A 19054-nucleotide genomic window follows, 5' to 3' on the forward strand; every position below is an offset into this window, starting at 1 on the left:
GAAAACAATTTTTAAAAATATGAACGTAGATCATTTTCATTGGTTTTTAACTTGGTTTCCTGGGCAAGCCTTAAACATTGAGATATTGCAAGTAGCAACTCTTTCTTGATATTAGGCTTTTCTTTTTTTTTTTTAGATTGAAAAATATAGTTTATTTAAAAAGTAAATTAAAGAGAGATTCACCAACCCAAGGTAGGGGAGGGGACCTAGGAAACTAGGAAAACAGTGGCCAATATTAGGCTTTTCTATTGCATAAATACCATTTGGATGGCTGATCCAGTGGAATCAGTTATGGTAGAACTTTACATGGGAGATAACTTTAGTTACATAGATTAAAAAGCCACAATATAACACGGACAATAAAAGTAATAACAAAATAACAATGTGGCAAATAAAGCAATCAGTCTCACAAGATTGCTTGATGTATAGATAGCAATATTCTTATTTTGTAGGTGAGAAAACTGAGGTTTAGAAAGAATACATAACTTGCCTAAGGACAGATATGGTGGATTCAGGATCTGAAACTAAACTCGCCCAAATCCATAGCCCACAATCTACCACACTAACCTATAGCTCTCTCCAAATGCAAGTGTTGAGCCTGTTATAACCTGTGCACCTATCCAAACTGAGCAAGCCTGGAAAGCTGCTGTTCATTCTCTGTCACAGTGCTATCCAATAGAAATACAATATGCATCACATGTGGAATTTTAAATGTCCTAGTAGCTGTATTAAAAGGATAAAAAGAAGCTGGACTCAGTGGCTCAGCCTGTAATCCCGCGCCTTTGGGAGGCTGAGGTGAGTGGATTGCCTGAGCCCGCGGGTTCGAGACCCGCCTGGGCAGCGAGACCTCATCTCTACAATAAATCAAAAAATCAGCCGGGCGTGGTAGCGCATGCCTGTAATTCCGGCTACTTGGAAGGCTGAGGCAGAAGGATCACCGGAGCCCAGCAGGTCGAGGCTGCGGTGGCCGGGAGCAACCACTGCACTCCAGTCTGGGCGACAGAGACTTCAACTCAAAAAAAAAAAAGGGTGAAAAGAGACTGGATGCCATGACTCACACCTGTAATCCCTGCACTTTGGGAGGCCAAGGAAGGAGGATTACTTAAATCCAGGTGTTCAAGGCCAGCCTAGGTAACATAGCAAGACCTCATCTCTACAAAAAAAATCAAAAAATTAGTGAGGTGTGGTGGTTCATGCCTGTAGTCCTGGCTACTAGAGAGACTGAGTCTTTGGGATCACCTGAACTCAGGAGGTTGAGGCTGTGGTGAGCTATGATCATGCCACTGTACTCCTGCCTGGGTGACAAAGTGAGACCCCGGCTCAGTCAATCAATGGTAAAAAGAAACATAAAATTTAACTTTTAATACTGTATTCATTTAACCTGATGTATGCAAAATATTATTTCAACATATAATGAATCTAAAAATTAAGATAGTTTACTTTCTTTTTCATACTGTTTGAAATCTGGTATGTATTTTCTATTTATAGTCATCTCAATTCTCACTAGCCACATTTCAGATGCTTAGTAGCCATCGTGACTAATGACTACTGCATAGATAACACTAGAATGTGAGATGTGAAAATTTGCACTCTTGATTTTACATCTTTTCTTTTCACAAATAAATATTAGATAGTTGACACCTTTGCAAGTGTAAATTAGATCCAAATCTTAATTTGGAAACAAGAATTGTTTACATCCTCCTAATATGCAGTTCAAGCAATTTGCATTACTTATTGGAAACTGTTATTGTAACCTTTGTATTTATTTTTTTATTTTATTTATTTATTTATTTATTTGAGTTGGAGTCTCACTGTCGCCCAGGCTAGAGTGCAGTGGCCGCTCCCGGCCACCGCAGCCTTGACCTGCTGGGCTCCGGCGATCCTACCGCCTCAGCCTTCCAAGTAGCTGGAACTACAAGTGCGCGCTACCACGCCCGGCTAATTTTTTTTGATTTATTGTAGAGATGAGGTCTCGCCTGCCCAGGCTGGTCTCAAACCCACAGGCTCAGGCAATCCACTCACCTCAGCCTCCCAAAGGCACGGGATTACAGGCTGAGCCACTGAGCCCAGCTGTAACCTTTGTATTTATAGGATTAAGTTTTCAGCAGTCAGGTTTTCTTAGACTTAATCATCTCATATCTGGTGATATATTCTAGGCAACTCCTGAAATCTTACTTTGTAAGTTTTCATTGGGGTTAGATAGTCTCAGTTTTCAATTAGTTCAATTAGTTACCACATTTATTGGACTAAGAGAAAAGTGTTGCCATTTGAAGGGAAGGCGGCTGGAAGATGCTATGCAATGATTGAAGAAAGTGAGAGGGTGTTGGAACTGTTCATTGTAAGATGCCATGCTCTATAAGCCAACATGTTTCTCTTATTTGGAGGAATCAATCTTAGCAATTGCCAGCTTTTTAGAAGCAGTGTATCAAGTTCCTTTTTGAAATCTTGTTGGCATTGGAGTTAGAGCTCAGTAAATTGCAGTGACTTTCCTGGATGCTTTTAGACTCACAATAAAAATTTTTCTTTCAGAATTTGGTGTTCACTTGGCAGAGCTGACTGTAGATCCCCAGGGGGCACTAGCAATCCGTCAGGTAAGTCCAGACTGGCCCAATTTATAATTTCCCTTTACTTGGCAATGAAACTTTCATATGCAAAAGAGAAAGAATAAGGCCAATTTGTAAATAACCTAGAGTTTTATACCAGATTTAGACCTCCTTCAAATGTATCAGGCCATATATATGATTTTTATTTGTGAAAAAAGGCTTTGGTTTTTGCTGTACTTCTTGGCTTATTCTCTTCACAGCTGGCATCAGTCATCTTGAAACAATATGTGGAGACTCACTGGTGTGCCCAATCAGAGAAGTTTAGACCTCCAGAAACCACAGAAAGGGTAAGGACAGTTACCTGAGTTGTCTACCTGCAGAGATTTGAGGGCCCATTTTAAGAGATTGTGCTGTCAACATTCTTTGACAACATGGAGGAATCAAAAAAGTAGACAGAAAAGGAAATTGGTGAATGGCATTGTGGGCACCATGCTACAGATAATAGAGCTCAAGCATCAGTTGGTCTGTGTTCCAATTCCAGGTTTCTTTTTTACAGGCTATGAGATCATTGGCAAAATAGTTAACTCTTAAACCTCAGTTTCCTAAGTCTCTATAAGAATTAAAAGACCAACTCCAACGAGTTTGAGAATTAAATGAAATGTTTCTACTTGGTACAATGCTATGCAATCATCCTGGGTCCCCAAGTCTAAAGCAGTGCTGTCCTTTGGAACTTTCTGCAATTATGGAAATATTCTGTATCTATGCTGTCCACTGTGATAGCTATGAGCTATGTATGACTGTTGAGCACTTAAAATGTGGGTAGTGCAACTGAGGAACTGATTTTTTTTTTTATTTTAATTTTAATGGCCACATATAGCTAGGGCTACTGTAATGGACAGCATCAATTTGGAGATCACACATGAACTCGCTGAATGAATTGTCAAGTTTATATAAAGGGGTTTTCTATAGATGTGCAGTACCTTGTGCCCATTTTATTTTTTCCAACATAGTTCCAAACTAAACTGGGATCTGCCTGTCACTTACAGCCTGATCTAATAGCAGGTGGACTTTCATCCTCTACAGGCAAAAATTGTTATCCGGGAGCTATTGCCCAATGGGTTGAGAGAATCAATAAGCAAAGTACGCTCCAGTGTGGCCTATGCAGTGTCAGCTATTGCCCACTGGGACTGGCCTGAAGCCTGGCCCCAACTCTTCAACCTGCTCATGGAGATGCTGGTGAGCGGAGACTTGAATGCTGTCCATGGAGCCATGCGTGTGCTGACAGGTACCAGAAACCCTTTTCCCTGGTATTGGTACTTGGATCCCACGTGGCAGGAGTACTTACAAGAAGCTATGTGATAGAATGGTCCAGATCAGTAGAAATTGCTACTGATGCTACTCCTCCCTTCTAGTTTTTATCTCCACACCTATCTTCCAGCTCCATTGGCTTTTTGCACAAAATTAAGTTGGTATATATTACTTCCACCAAACCTTACCACTTAAGGATACAGTAGTAGGCTGGACTCGGTGGCTCAGCCTGTAATCCCAGCACTTTGGGAGGCCGAGGTGAGTGGATTGCCTGAGCCCGCGGGCTCGAGACCCGCCTGGGCAACTTGCCGAGACCTCATCTCTACAACAAATCAAAAAAAAAAAAAATTAGCTGGGCGTGGTAGCGCACGCCTGTAGTTCCAGCTACTTGGAAGGCTGAGGCGGAAGGATTGCTGGAGCCCAGCAATCTGGGCGACAGAGTGAGACTCCAACTCAAAAAAAAAAGATACAGTAATAGCCTAGTGATTAAATATTCAGATTTTGGATTCATATTCTGGCTTCATATAAGTTAACCTTCACTTATCCTCTTTGAGCCTGAATTTCCTTGTATATAAAATTAAGATGATAATAGTGTCCACCTCAAAGGAGTTTTTGGTAGTTTAGATGAGCTAATCTATGTAAAATGTTTAGCACAATAATTGACATGTGGTAGGTGCTCAATAAATTTTGGTTATTATAATTATCATTTATAGATTATTTTTCCACTTAGTTCAACCCAGGCAAAGTTTAAAATAGTCAACTGGAATTTTTATAGAAATATTTAAAAAGATGAGCTATATAATCCTAACCTTCAATTTAGCCAGCTTAGAGACTATGCAGTTTTCATTGTCTCTTTTTCTCCCTGTTCTAAGGAGTTGATAAAAACACCTCAGTTTTTAGTTCAAGGAAGTTTGGTAGATATCTCTTCTAAGCTTGATTAATTTATCAATTCCTCTCAGAATCTACTTTCACGTATCCTTAGAGATGGCCTGAGTTTCCCAGTTCTTTGCAAGTTCTGACCTGCTTCCTGTCCCCTAGATGAAGTCAGTACTCTGGTTTGCCTTCAAGAAATCATTATTGGGTGTGCGTGGTGGCTCAAGCCTATTTATCCCAGCACTGTGGAAGGCTGAGGCGAGAGGATAGCCTGAGCCTGCGGGTTTGAGACCAACCCCGGCAACTGGGCGAGACCTCGTCTCTCCAATAAATAAAAAATTAGCCAGGTGTGGTAGCGTGCATCTGTAGTTTCAGCTACTTGGAAGGCTGAGGTGGAAGAATTTCCTGAGCCTAGCAGGTCAAGGCTGCGGTGTCCGTGAGTGTGCCACTGCACTCTAGCCTGGGTGACAGAGTGAGACTCCAACTCAAAAAACAAAAAAAAGAAAGAAATCATTACCTGAACTTTATTTATCCTGTATTTATGTTTAAGAAATAGCCTAGTTCTATTCTTTCTGAATCTCAGTTTACTGAGCTTGGCATCTAGGCCCAATTTTATGAGTCCATGTGATATTACTGGTAAATAGTATAAATTCTGTGTTAAAAGTAAATCTTTCTCTCCTTTTATTTCAAACCCTCTTTTCCCATGCCCCAGCTGTCTTTTTTAATTACCCACTTTATCTGTATTGATTGCCTATGACAAAGCTTCAATTTTTAGTTCATATACAGAGCAGACTTACCAAAAAGTTGGAAATATTCCTTGCTCAGATTTTCATTTCCTGCTTATTTCTGTTACTTCTCCTTTCTGACTCCATTATTCAGGGGACTTGACACATTCCTCTCCATGGTATTGGCTTTTTAGGATTCTTTATTTACAACTTCATAGTGCCAGGATATCAACTAACATGTTTTTTCTACAAAGGAAAGGAAGCCTATTTCTTTTCAGTCTTCCAGCACAAAGTTCAGCTTCTTTTTGACAATCCTGGAGAAAGAAGGTGGTTGTACATTTACCCTGACTGGGATGCTGAAGAGCCCTTGTTGTGTTTGACTAAGGAAATTACTGTTCAGTGAGATCATTTTTCTATCAGTCACAGGGGAAGAGCTGTTGGGGAGATTTGTATCCTTTTGTAATGGAGTCACGAGACAGGGAGTGGATAGCAGCCCACCTTCATTCCCAAACAACTGCTCCAAATATTTTCAAAGGAGGGTAGACTGTATTCTGACAATAAACTCATGCATGCATGAAGATAACAGGACATTGCTGTATGGGCAGGAGCCCATTAGGCTAATAGGACTGATTCTCTTCATTGTACCAGTCTCCCTTTAATGGGGCATCCCATTAAATGTATCTCTTTATACCTAAATGAAAGGAATTGGCAATAGCCAGTCACTGCCGGGGAGTGGGGGGGGGCGGCTGTGTGGAAGGCGCACGTAACATTAATAAGGGTACCTGATCCCAAACCAGTCAAAGTGAGGACCAGTGGGAGGCCAAAATTTCACCTGTACAATTACCACTTATGTACCTAACCCTGAATTGTACTCTACATTTTAAAAATAAAAATAAATAAGAATACAAGGAAAACCCTAAAAGGTAAAAGGATAAGGACTGAAAACAAAGTTGGCCCTGGATTTATTTGTAGCACTGACTACCCTGTTGGGACGGAAAGTGATACAGACCACCATCCTTAACTAAAATTAGAAGGGCAGTGAGTTCCAAAAATAAGAAAATGCAAGATTCAGACCAAAATTATGTCTTGTTCAGTGGAATTAATGTGCCGACTTCTATAAAAGGAAGATGAAAGATTCTACCAGGGTTCAGTTAATTAATTTGTATCGTATGCAACTTGTATTACTGCTAGCTGCCTTTAAGAATTTCTTGTTTATACCCTCACATCTGTAAAATAAAATTTAAAAAAGAAAAAAAGAGAAGTAATGCATATATATAATAAAAGGATGTTAAATAGTAGAAAGTTTTAAAAAAATGATAATAATCCAAAGAGTTGGATTTTTAAAAAAAAGATCTTCTTTTAATTGTTCACAAAGAAGTCAGGTATAGGCTGGGCATGGTGGCTCACGCCTGTAATCCCAGCACTTTTGGAGGCGGAGACAGGAGGACTGCCTGAGCCCACGGGTTCGAGACCAACCTGGGCAACTTGGCAAGACCTCGTCTCACAATAAATCGAAAAAATTAGCCGGGCGTGGTGGTATGCACTGTGGTTCCAGATACTTGGAAGGACCACCTAAGCCCAGCAGGCTGAAGTTGTGGTGGCCGTGAGTGTCCCACCGCACTCCAACCTGGCAACAGAGTGAAACTCCAACTCAAAAAAAAAAAAAAAAAAAAAGAAGTAGTAGTCAGGTATAGTACATGGATCTGGGGCAATAATTACATGTTGAATTCCCAGATTCCAAGGGCTTTTTTAGGTGGAGATTTGTGAGAAAAGAATGAAAAAGAAGCAGGAAAGAGAATGTTTATTTTTAACAAAGAGGCTCTGCCCTAACTTCCTGGAAAAAAATTATTTATTTATAAAAGAGAACTAAGTCTTATGTGTAAAGGAATGTAAACATAGCAACTACTGATTAAAATATTTGATCTACAAGATACAGCTTTTTCTTCGGGCTTAGAGTTTGGAAATTGAGGTACTTCTGGTGTCCCAAACTTTTTCTGATTTGCTGAAAGATTTCAGAAAACTTATTTTGAACTTAAATCTGTAAAGTGTTATATAAATTCAGATTTCCAGGGGTGACTATAGGAGAACAAAAAATATAGTTAAGCACTTTATTAGTAGAATTAAATTACATTTTTCATAAAACTTGTTATTAATATGCTATTCATATTGTTAGGACTAATTTCCTTGGATTTCTGAATAAAATAGAACAATCACTGTTCAAAGGTAAGAATTTATTCAAGAGGAAACAATAGCAAATAAAGAAAATTCAGCCTAAGTATTTGATCTTCATTTGATTAGGGGGGATTGTGATATTGTCTAATACCATGGAGTGTATTAACTTTGAGGAATGCTAACTTGAATTTCTAGGTATATATCCTGAAAAGTGTCCCAAAAGCTTAAGTCTATTTTTATAGTGATAATGTGGGAAAACATCAGATAAAGTAAACAGTTATTGGAATGCAAGGATTTATATTTCACTGCTTAGTAACATGAAATCTAAGGTCCTTTATGTTATTTTATTCAGTACCTTGTATGTGTTGTGTTTGTTAGTTGTTCGTTTTAGAAGTGGAGGCAAAGATATGACTAATATTTTTCTCTTTTAAGTATCATTCTGTTAGGTTGGTTTTTGCCACATTCATATAGGAAATCTCTTTCTGTTCCAATTAACAGCAGCTTCTGACTTATATGTCAGTAGATATCCACTCACAAGAGTTGAAGCCTAATAAGTCTGTACATATTTCATTATGTGCATCAAAACAACTTGCCAAGGGACAATACAGAAAACAGAACCAAAGACAAGAGACCTCAAAGTGTACCTGAATGTTGACAGATGGACACAAACTAAATTAATACAGAATTTTCCCAAGTTGAACTCCAAATAACTTTAATGCAGTTCTACAAGGGTGGACCACCCAAAAAACAATTATTTTTGGAGAGTGGGCCCTTTGTAATATAAACTTTCCCCGCTAGGTGTTTTAGGAACCCATCAATATCAGTGTACCAGCTAGCATTGTTGTGAGAGGCTGTATTCGCCTTCAGTGAATTTTTTTTCTTTTTGAGATTCTTTCAACACATCTGCCCATTTCATGATGGATTTTTTTTTTTTTTGAGTTAGAGTCTCACTCTGTCGCCCAGACTGGAGTGCAGTGGCCGCTCTCGGCCACCGCAGCCTCGACCTGCTGGGTTCCAGTGATCCTTCTGCCTCAGCCTTCCAAGTAGCCGGAATTACAGGCATGTGCTACCACGCCCGGCTGATTTTTTGATTTATTGTAGAGATGAGGTCTCGCTGCCCAGGCAGGTCTCAAACCCACGGGCTCCCAAAGGCGTGGGATTCATGATGGATAATTTATGAGTGTGTCTGCCCACACCACACTGAATATTCAGCAGTTTTTGACCAAAAACATCATGATCCCTGTGCTCCACCCTCCCTGTTCATCCAATCTCACCCCAAGCAACTTTGTTTTCCTGGATGAAAAAAAGTTCTCAAAGGGGAATGGTTTGCCAATGTGGAAGAGGTGAAACAAAAAACAGCAGAAGCACTAAAAGGCATCAAAATTGACAAGTTCAAAAAGTGTTGTGAGCAGTGGAAAAAGCGTTTCGATGGGTGTATTGCATCAGTGGAGAGTGCTTTGAAGGTGACTAAAATTTAAACATGTAGAAATAAATACAGAATTTTTTACGAATAAATTCTGAGGTTTTTTTTTTTTTAGGGGGGTCCCCTCGTATTCCAGATTTTCTTTCAATATTTATATTAAGGTTATCTTTCTTAATCTCTTGTATTTTCCTCTGTCTTCATATTTTCTTTTCCCTTTCTAGCAAATGATCAGTAATTATTGCTGTTTTTCCTTTCCCAGGATGATAACCAACAGGCCAGTGTCTTTACCAATATGCTTCTGTTTAGGAACTGTCAACTAAAAGCAGTTCAGGAAATTTCACACTCTGTCTTTATAAAGCTGTATTTTTCTTTTTAAAAAGTACTGCTTTTTTCTTCGTAGAATTCACTCGTGAAGTGACAGACTCACAGATGCCACTTGTTGCTCCTGTCATTCTTCCAGAGATGTATAAGATCTTCACCATGGCTGAGGTATGAAATCTCAGTTTCAAATATATAGCAAATATAGTTCAGGTTCTAGTCAGCATCTGCCTCTCAGGTGAAAGGTGGGAGATTTTGGTGTTTACTACTTATCCCCATACCTAAAGACTAGAACTGACAGACATCTGGATCTGGATCTGAATTAACCTTTGACTTTTCACTCATAACTGCAAGGGCAATCCTTTAATAAAAGAGTGCAATAACTGAAATATTTCTTCATGTATCTCATACCACCTGTTATCTTATAACCCTAGTATATAGTACCTTTATGCTACCTCTAGCTCCTCATTGAATTACCCCATCTAAGCTTGCCTACCTCAACTAAGTAATTGAAAGCGGTCTATCACTGCATTGCACATACTGATCCTTAATATATTGTATATGTATTTGATTAATGTGTATATGAATAGTAACTCATTTATACATGAATACCTTGGGGATAGTGTTTTAACCTCCCTATTTATTCCCCTCTGCCCTCAACCGATAGTTTGCTTTTTAAAAGCCATATATTGGCTGTGTTGGGATTTCAATCACTACCTAGTCTGAAATTTTTTTTTTTTTTTTTTTTGAGTTAGAGTCTCACTCTGTCGCCCAGGCTGGAGTGCAGTGGCCACTCCCGGCCACCTCAGCCTCGACCTGCTGGGCTCCGGCGGTCCTTCCGCCTCGGCCTTCCGAGTAACCGGAATTACAGGCGCGCACTACCATGCCCGGCTGATTTTTTGATTTGTTGTAGAGATGAGGTCTCGCTGCCCAGGTGGGTCTCGAACCCGCGGGCTCAGGCAATCCACTTACCCCAGCCTCCCAAAGGCACGGGATTATAGGCTGAGCCACTGAGCCCGGCTAGTCTGATATTTTTCATCACAGCAGCCCAAAGAGGCCTATATATAAGTCTAATTCTAATAAGTTCTGACATTACAATCGTTGCCTTTCATTCTCCAAATTACAGATATGCATGTCTCCTGGGCATAAATGAATTACATTTCCCATCTCTCTAGAGGAGCCAGTCTCATGTGAGGATTGATTAGTCATAGTTTTACTTCTAGTAACAGATGCACACATATACACTCAATCTCATGGCTGTGCTGTAACCTTCTCTCCAGGTGTATGGTATCAGAACCCGTTCCCGAGCTGTGGAGATTTTTACCACTTGTGCCCATATGATCTGTAACATGGAGGAGCTTGAAAAGGTAAGTGAGCCTTTGGGTCAGTAACAGACTTCATCCTTAAGTCTTTACTGGTGCCTTCTGTTGCAGGCAGCACATTAACTCATTTCATGCTAACAGCACCAGACAGCATGCTAAACCAGTATTATAGATAGACTTAACATTTTGATTAAATTTTTAACTTATATATAAATAGCTTAGTTTCCTTTTGGTCAAATCTTTTTTTTTTTTTTTTTTTTGAGTTGGGGTCTTATTCTGTCACCCAGGCTGAAGTACAGTGGCACCATCACAGCTCACCACAGCCTTGGCCTCCTGGGCTCAGGCAATTTTTCTGCCTCAGCCTCCCAAGTTGCTGGGACTACACATGCGCACCACCACACCTAGGTAGTTTTTGGTTTTTGAAGAAATGAAGTCTCACTATATGGTCCAGGTTGGTCTTAAGCTCCTGGTAGCAAGTGATCCTCCTGCCTTGGCCTCCCAGAGTGCTGGGTTTACAGGTGTGAGCCACTGTGCCCAGTTGAGTCTTCTTTCTTTTCTTTTCTTTTTTTTTTTGAGTCAGAGTCTCACTCTGTAGCCCAGGCTGGAGTGCAGTGGCACACTCACAGCCACTGCTGCCTTGACTTGCTAGCTTCAGGCAGTCCTTCTGCTTCAGCCTTCCAAGTAGCTAGAACCACAGTTGTGCACCACCACTCCTGGCTTATTTATTTATTTATTTATTTATTTATTGTAGAGACAAGGTCTTGCCGTGTTGCCCAGGCTGGTCTCGAACCATGGGCTCAGGCATTCCTCTCACTTCCACCTCCCAAAGTGCTGGGATTACAGGCATGAGCCACCACGCCCAGTCTGATTCTTATTTCTTTGAATACCTTATCCTGTATCCTTTTCATACTAGTCATCACCCAGAACTTTCCTACTCTTATAACCCTATCAGGTGAAACAAAACTAGCTTAAAAACACTGATCCCTCAGCCGGGCGTGGTAGCACATGCCTGTAATTCCAGCTACTCGGAAGGCTGAGGCGGAAGGATCGCTGGAGCCCAGCAGGTCGAGGCTGCGGTGGCCAGGAGCGGCCACTGCACTCCAGTCTGGGCAACAGAGTGAGACTCCAACTCAAAAAAAAAAAAAAACACTGATCCCTGTGATTCAGAAGCAGTTATTAAAAATCAGTCTTATGTAATAGCTTTTTTTTTTTTTTTTTAAGTTAGGGACTCACTCTATCACCCAGGCTGGAGTACAGTGGCATGTACACGGCTACCACAGCCTCGACCTGCTGGGCTCAGGTGATACTTCCACCTCAGCCTTCCAAGTAACTGGAATTACAGGCATGCACCACCATGCCCAGCTAATTTTTTTATTTATTGTAGAAATGAGGTCTTACCAAGTTGCCCAGACTGGTCTTGAACGCAGGGGCTCAGGCAATCCTCTCACCTCAGCTTCCCAAAGTGCTGGGATTATAGGCGTGAGCCACTGTACCCAGCTGTAATAGCTTTTAAGAGAACTATGGTGAGGAACTCCAAGTTCTAGTTAAGGAAACATGAAATGTTGGGTAACACCTCGAGTGACTTTATTTATTTATTTATTTATTTTTGAGTTGGAGTCTCACTCTGTCGTCCAGACCGGAGTACAGGAGCGGCCACTGCAGCCTCAACCTGCTGGGCTCTGGCAATCCTTCCACCTCAGCCTTCCAAGTAGCTGGAACTACAGGCGCACGCTACCACGCCCGGCTAATTTTTGATTTATTGTAGAGATGAGGTCTCGCCAAGTTGCCCAGGTGGTTCTCGAACCCACGGGCTCAGGCAGTCCACTCACCTCAGCCACCCAAAGGCGCAGGATTATAGGCTGAGCCACCGAGCCCGGCTTCAAGTGACTTTATAGCTATTCTCTTCTGATTGGTGTCTGGGCCTGGAGAGAGCTTTAGGTGCCTCAAATGTCGTGTTTGATTATGTGCATTGAAGTCATGTATTAGAAGTTTGTCCATCACTGTCTTTGGTTTCTGTTATCAGGGTGCAGCCAAAGTCCTGATCTTTCCCATGGTACAGCAGTTCACAGAAGCCTTTGTTCAGGCCCTCCAAATACCAGATGGCCCCACATCAGACAGTGGGTTTAAGATGGAGGTCCTAAAGGTAAACATTTACTACCAATTAGATGCTTCCAGTATGAGAAGGTGGTCTGAACTTACTGTTTTCTTCTTAATCACTTGTAACTCTTGTGTGTTTTTCTCTTAACTTCTCAGGCAGTGACAGCCCTAGTGAAAAACTTCCCAAAGCACATGGTGTCCTCCATGCAGCAGATTCTGCCTATTGTTTGGAACACTCTAACTGAGAGTGCAGCTTTATATCCTTTCTTGAAAGTTTAAGGAAACTGCTATCACCTCTAGTTGGGAATCTAGCACTGGGTTCCACATTCATATGGGTCCACATTTTTTAAGCAGGTTATTTAATTGTCTCCTCTTAGTGTTGGAATATATAACATTCCCTTGTAGAATACATGTAAAGCAGACTCCAAATTATATTTCTTTACTCTTCACCATACTTACGTGAGGACAGAAGTAAATTACACAGAAGAAGTAGAAGATCCTGTGGATTCTGATGGTATGAGTTTGTCTGATCTTTGTAGAAATACCAGTTAGTGGGAAAGGGGATCTAGGAGAAGAAAAAGAAGTCAGAAACAGAAAAAACCCAGTAACTTAAGATGCTTCACTCTCTTAAGTGAGTTTTCTAATTGAGTTTCTTTTCAGTGTGTTAGATGTGAGGAAATGAGAACTGACAATCTTTCATCTGTTCCTCATAGCATTGTATAAATCTCATAAGACCATAGAATTTCTGAGTTGAAAGCAATACCTTGAAGGCCATTTAATTCAGCATTTTGTCTAGTTTAATTTTAGAGTCCCAGATGATGATGCTTTTATTTCTGTTTTAATATTTTTAGTATCTCAGATCAAATGTAGACATGCTAGAAAATATATTCAGGGTGTTTTATTCTTTTACTTTAAAAAGCAAAGAGTATTTAATATCCTCAGATTTCCTTTCTTTGACTCCTCTACCTTCTACAAATTCTCGGAATAATCACTAACAACTTCTTTAAATATTCAATAATCGACAAAGATAATGTAGTTTATTTCCAGTATGTGTGCTTTTCTTTTACCTTCTTGTCATTAATTTCTTCTCTTGTGTATTTCCTGTAGGTGAAGTCCTGGGATTTGAAAATCTTGTCTTTAGCATTTTTGAATTTGTCCATGCTCTACTAGAAAATAGTAAATTCAAAAGCACTGTTAAGAAAGCCTTGCCTGAATTGATTTACTATATTATCCTGTACATGCAAATCACTGAGGAACAGGTAAATAATATTTGGGAGACAGTTACCACCTTATATTTGGAAAATGCAGAATGATGAGTGTGAGGGCTTGGTCAAGTGAACACTTCATTTCTAAAAATAGTCTCTAGGCGAGAATAACTTCATGTTATTCAATAACTTCATGTAGGAAAACTTTGACATCATTTTATTGCTACGTCTCTGGATATTGGAGTTTTATCATCTTCTATAACTGGACTTTCAGAATACTTTTTCCATTAGGAAAATCTCACAGGACCACTAACCAAAGAGTCTGGTATTAGGAGACTCTATTCTTCCTATAAATAGTGAAATGTAGAGATCAGATCATTAGTCTGATTCGTGTGTCATTAAAACCAGCAAAGAACATTCAAAAAAATGAAATAATGAATCTCATATATCACAGCACAAGAACTGACAAAATTTTCATAGGAAATATCCCATCAAACTTAGTATTTCAGAAAATTGATCTATCAAAGAGTAACAGCTGGTTAGCAGTAGGAGCTAGTAATCTGCCAAATTAGAAAGCAATGGCTATTGCTACCTGCCTTGATAAAGTATTTGTTTCTCTACATAAAAAAAAAAATAGACTTTTGAGGCTAGAACTTTGTTCATGATCAAAGTTTGAAGTCTTCCTGGTCTATTGATGAAAAGAAGGAACGTATAAATCAAACCGGCAGCTTCATAAAGACCTGATTTCATCGTCTTTCCAGATTAAAGTATGGACAGCCAACCCCCAACAATTTGTAGAAGATGAAGATGATGATACTTTTTCCTATACTGTTAGAATTGCAGCTCAAGACTTGTTGCTGGTAAGAGGGTTACCTTAATACTTCATCCAAATAATCCTAATCAGTCACTTGAGCATTTCCTCATCTTTCTACATCTAACCCAAGGTAAGCAGTATTGTTGGATGGCTTTATCTCGTACTTTTTGGGGGATATAAGAGAGCTTCTCAAATGAAGTTTGAGACTCAGAAATTCCAAAATCATTGCTTCTGATCTGACTTAAATATAAATATTAGATGTAAGAATTGTGTGGAGGATAGTGTTCCAGTGAGTCAGGGTAGATGAATCAGGAACATTTCAGTTTAATTTGTTCTTCAACAGGAATCTATAGTACAAACTACAGGATGGCAAGCTTAAAAAAAAATAAGATTTCTGAGAGATGACCATCTAAACATCTGCTCCTGTTTTCTTTGGCTCCTCTCACTAGAGCATAAAGTTGTCTCTAGGTAGAAATACTGTGAGGAAGCTGCCACTTGCTTCATGTTGGGTAGGAGGTTTGTTCTCATTGCTGATGAATCACTTCTCATTATCATTTAGTATTTCTAAGAACCTATGAAATGAGAGATTACACTAGGTTTCAATTTGTAGATTAGCCCAATTTTTCCATGATGAGGCTCCAAGAGAATAAATATTTAGTCTATTGTCATCCAAAGCTGAATCTATCATTGTTCACTTATACTCTGCTGAATATAGCCAAAGGATGCCAACTGGTTTGCCTTACAAAGCCTGGGCGCTGCAGAAATATAGATGTTACTTTAATTATTGTTTTAATTTTATTTTTTAAGAGGTAGGGTCTGACTCTGTTGCCCAAACTAGAGTGCAATGGTGTGATCATAACTCACTGCAACCTTGAACTCCTGGGCTCAAGTAGTCCTCCCACCTCAGCCTCCCAAGTAACTGAGACTACAGGCATGTGCCACCATGCCCAGCTAGTTTTATTTTTTTATAGCAACAAGGTCTTGCTGTGTTGCTCAGGCTGGTCTCAAACTCCTGGCCTCAAACAATCCTCCTACTTCAGCTGGGATTACAGGCATGATGTTACATTAAATGTTAACATTAAATGTTAAAATGTATTTAATGTTAACAAATAAATTTATTATAAAGCTCTTCTCTCTCCATAGGCCGTGGCCACAGATTTCCAGAATGAAAGCGCAGCAGCCCTGGCTGCTGCAGCTACTCGGCATTTACAAGAAGCTGAGCAAACTAAAAACAGTGGCACTGAACACTGGTAAGAGTGAGCAGCAGACACTTAACTTAGGGGTTTGTTATGGGCATCACGTCTGAAACAAACAAATCTTTCTTTTAAATCATCTGTTCTAAAGCATTTCTTCATAATCTTAAAATAACTGACTAAAATACTTTTGTTTTACCCTGTTTTAAAAAGCTTTGAAAGGAAGGACTTTTGTTTTTAATTAGAAAAATCTGTCATCAAATTTTACTCTGTTTTCACCAATAGGTTTAGAATGGAAGGGCAGGTAAATGGTCCTTTTGGGACAGATTGTGCTGGAATACCCTTGCCTGAATCTTCTTCCTTCAAATATATATCTTTTTTGTCAGTGTAGTTTGTTTACTAGGCTGTGGTATCCCTTTCACAGGTGGAAGATCCATGAGGCATGTATGCTTGCCCTGGGCTCAGTGAAGGCCATCATCACTGACAGTGTGAAAAATGGCAGGATTCATTTTGACATGCATGGCTTCCTGACCAACGTCATCCTTGCAGACCTCAACCTCTCAGGTACGTTTCAGCACATGCCAGGATTCTGGAAGCCTATCAGACCTGTCATCAGCTCAGTTATATTGTTCACTTAGACAGGTAGGCTAGGTATTCTTGTATCCTTTAGGTGAACATTGTTTGCACCTACATATTGAGTTCATCTGAACCTCTAAAACTGCTCAGAGACTTTGGCTCAAGTTTTACCCTACTAAGAGACTAATACTGCTTAGTTCATAGTACTTTCATGATGGTTCATGTTTCCTCCCAAATCAGTGTTCGCATTTATGGTTGTTCTTGGCATTTGAATGAACTACAAATCCAGTCGCTGTACCTTGAGAACGCTTGAGTTTTTTTAAGTCCAGAATGCCCTCCGGGATTCTTTGTTAGCCTCCTTCTTCCTGTTTATTTCCTGTCATTTTTCACAGACTTTATTTTTGGCTAATATCCAAATAATTAAAATGTTCCAATCTCATATCCATGTTACCTGCTCACCTTAAAAAGAAAAAAGTAGCCTTTACTATTGACTGATTTCTCCAGCAATGCAGAAGAACAATAGCTAAGAATTATCGTCTCTCTTTGTGCCATTTTCTGCTATTCGCCTCTCTGTCCGTGCCATGCCTGTTCTCATCCTTAGAGCCAGATCCCCATTCCAAAATGCCATCTTTACTTCTTCTCTCAGTACTTAAATCATGGGGCACTTAGCATTATTTGCTCCATTCTCAATCCATACACTTGCCTCTCCATAGGATAGCCTTGGGGGTAACTTGCATCACTTGAAAGCATTCTGCTTTGTGAGTCTAAATTGATAATCTGCTATAGGATATCTCACTCCATCACTTCTCTCTGAATTACAAAATTGAAATGGTTGTACATTGGAGCTCAAATCCATGTGGAGCATCCTGTTTCACTCTGCACTTATCATATGCTGCATTGCATTGTAATTGATGAATGTTTTTGTCTTTCCTACTAGAACATAAGGTCTCAGAATAGAAGTTATGTCTAAGTGTATCCTGCAGTGCCTTGAATATAATAGACATTTTGTAGTTCTACAGTGAATGAAAGTGTTGGGGTTTCTGAAACCCACAGAATATTTGCTTGCCTTAGAAAAAAAATCTTTAAAAATTTTGGAAATCTTAGAATATTTGACATGACTAGAAAAGGGTTTAATATGTATCTTTTGTTAATTCTGCCTATAGCTAGAAGCTTTTCTATATCACCAATTCTCAAACTTTTTGGTCTCGGGACTTCCTTACACTATCAACAATCTCAAATTGATTTTTATGTGGTTTAATCTATCAATATCTAACATATTAAAAATTACAACTGAGTTTTTAAAATACAGGAAATAGCCGGGCTCAGTGGCTCAGCCTGTGATCCCAGCACTTTGGGAGGCTGAGGTGAGTGGATTGCATGAGCCTACGGGTTCGAGACCCGCCTGGGCAACTTGGCGAGACCTCATCTCTACAATAAATAAAAAAATTAGCTGGGTGTGGTAGCGTGCGCCTGTAGTCCCAGCTACCTGGAAGGCTGAGGCGGAAGGCTCTCCGGAGCCCAGCAGGTCGAGGCTGTGGTGGCCAGGAGCGGCCACTGCACTACAGTCTGGGTGACAGAGGGAGACTGCAACTCAAAAAATAAATAAATAAATAAATAAAATAAAATACAGGAAATATAAACATGCACTTCATTGGCCAAATCATATAGTGTATAACCTGTAGAAAGCTCCACTGTGTATTTAAAGAACGAGAGTGAAAAAGACAGATCAGATCATGTCTTAGTGTTGCTATGAGAGTAGTTTTATTTTAGGTACTCCCAGGAGTTTCTGGGCCATATTTGGAGAATGGTTGCTCTGCATTGTACAGAGTTACAAACAGTCCTTGACTTACAATAATATGGCTTTCAATTTTTTCACTACAGTGTCATGAAAGTGATATGCATGTAGTAGAAACCATACTTCACATATACATACAGCCATTCTGTGTTTACTTTCATTATAGTATTTAATAAATTACGTAAGATAGTCAAAGCTTTATTATAAAAATAGGATTGTATTAGAAGAGTTTGCCCAAATAAAGGCTAATGTAGATGTTTTGAGCGTTTTTAAGGTAGGCTAGGCTAAGCTATGATGTTTGGTAGGTTAGGTGTACTAAGTTTTTGTTTGTTTGTTTTTTGTTTTTAGAGTTGGAGTCTTACTTCCTCACCCAGGCTGGGGTGCAGTGGCACACTCACAGCCACCCCAGGGTTGACTTGCTGGGCTCTGGTGATCCTTCCGCCTCAGCCTTCCAAGTAGCTGGAACTACAGGTGTGCGCTACCACGCCCAGCTAATTTTTTCATGTTTTATTGTAGAGACGCAGGCTCAGGCAATCCACTTACCTCAGTCTCCCAAAGTGCTGGGATTATAGGCTGAGCCGCTGAGCCTGGCCTGTGTACTAAATTTAAGTGCATTTAGCCGGGCTCGGTGGCTCAGCCTGTAATCCTGCTTTGGGAGGCTGAGGTGAGTGGATTGCCTGAGCCCGCGGG

General features: G+C 40.0%; 1 protein-coding gene across 1 annotated transcript in view; it reads left to right on the forward strand.

Moving 5' to 3' along the window:
• Window positions 1-19054, forward strand: part of IPO9 (importin 9) — a 55609-nt gene that overhangs the window by 16432 nt on the left and 20123 nt on the right. The window contains exons 2-13 of the mRNA XM_008067121.2: window positions 2530-2591; window positions 2804-2890; window positions 3627-3828; window positions 9445-9533; window positions 10643-10729; window positions 12708-12827; window positions 12938-13038; window positions 13237-13295; window positions 13889-14040; window positions 14748-14846; window positions 15944-16050; window positions 16418-16557. Of these exons, the coding sequence (XP_008065312.1) occupies window positions 2530-2591; window positions 2804-2890; window positions 3627-3828; window positions 9445-9533; window positions 10643-10729; window positions 12708-12827; window positions 12938-13038; window positions 13237-13295; window positions 13889-14040; window positions 14748-14846; window positions 15944-16050; window positions 16418-16557 (1305 nt within the window). The remainder of the gene's footprint in view (window positions 1-2529; window positions 2592-2803; window positions 2891-3626; window positions 3829-9444; window positions 9534-10642; window positions 10730-12707; window positions 12828-12937; window positions 13039-13236; window positions 13296-13888; window positions 14041-14747; window positions 14847-15943; window positions 16051-16417; window positions 16558-19054) is intronic.

This window comes from Carlito syrichta, unplaced genomic scaffold (assembly GCF_000164805.1).
Source record: "Carlito syrichta isolate Samal-C Ts95f unplaced genomic scaffold, Tarsius_syrichta-2.0.1 Scaffold309294, whole genome shotgun sequence".
NCBI lineage: Eukaryota > Metazoa > Chordata > Mammalia > Primates > Tarsiidae > Carlito > Carlito syrichta.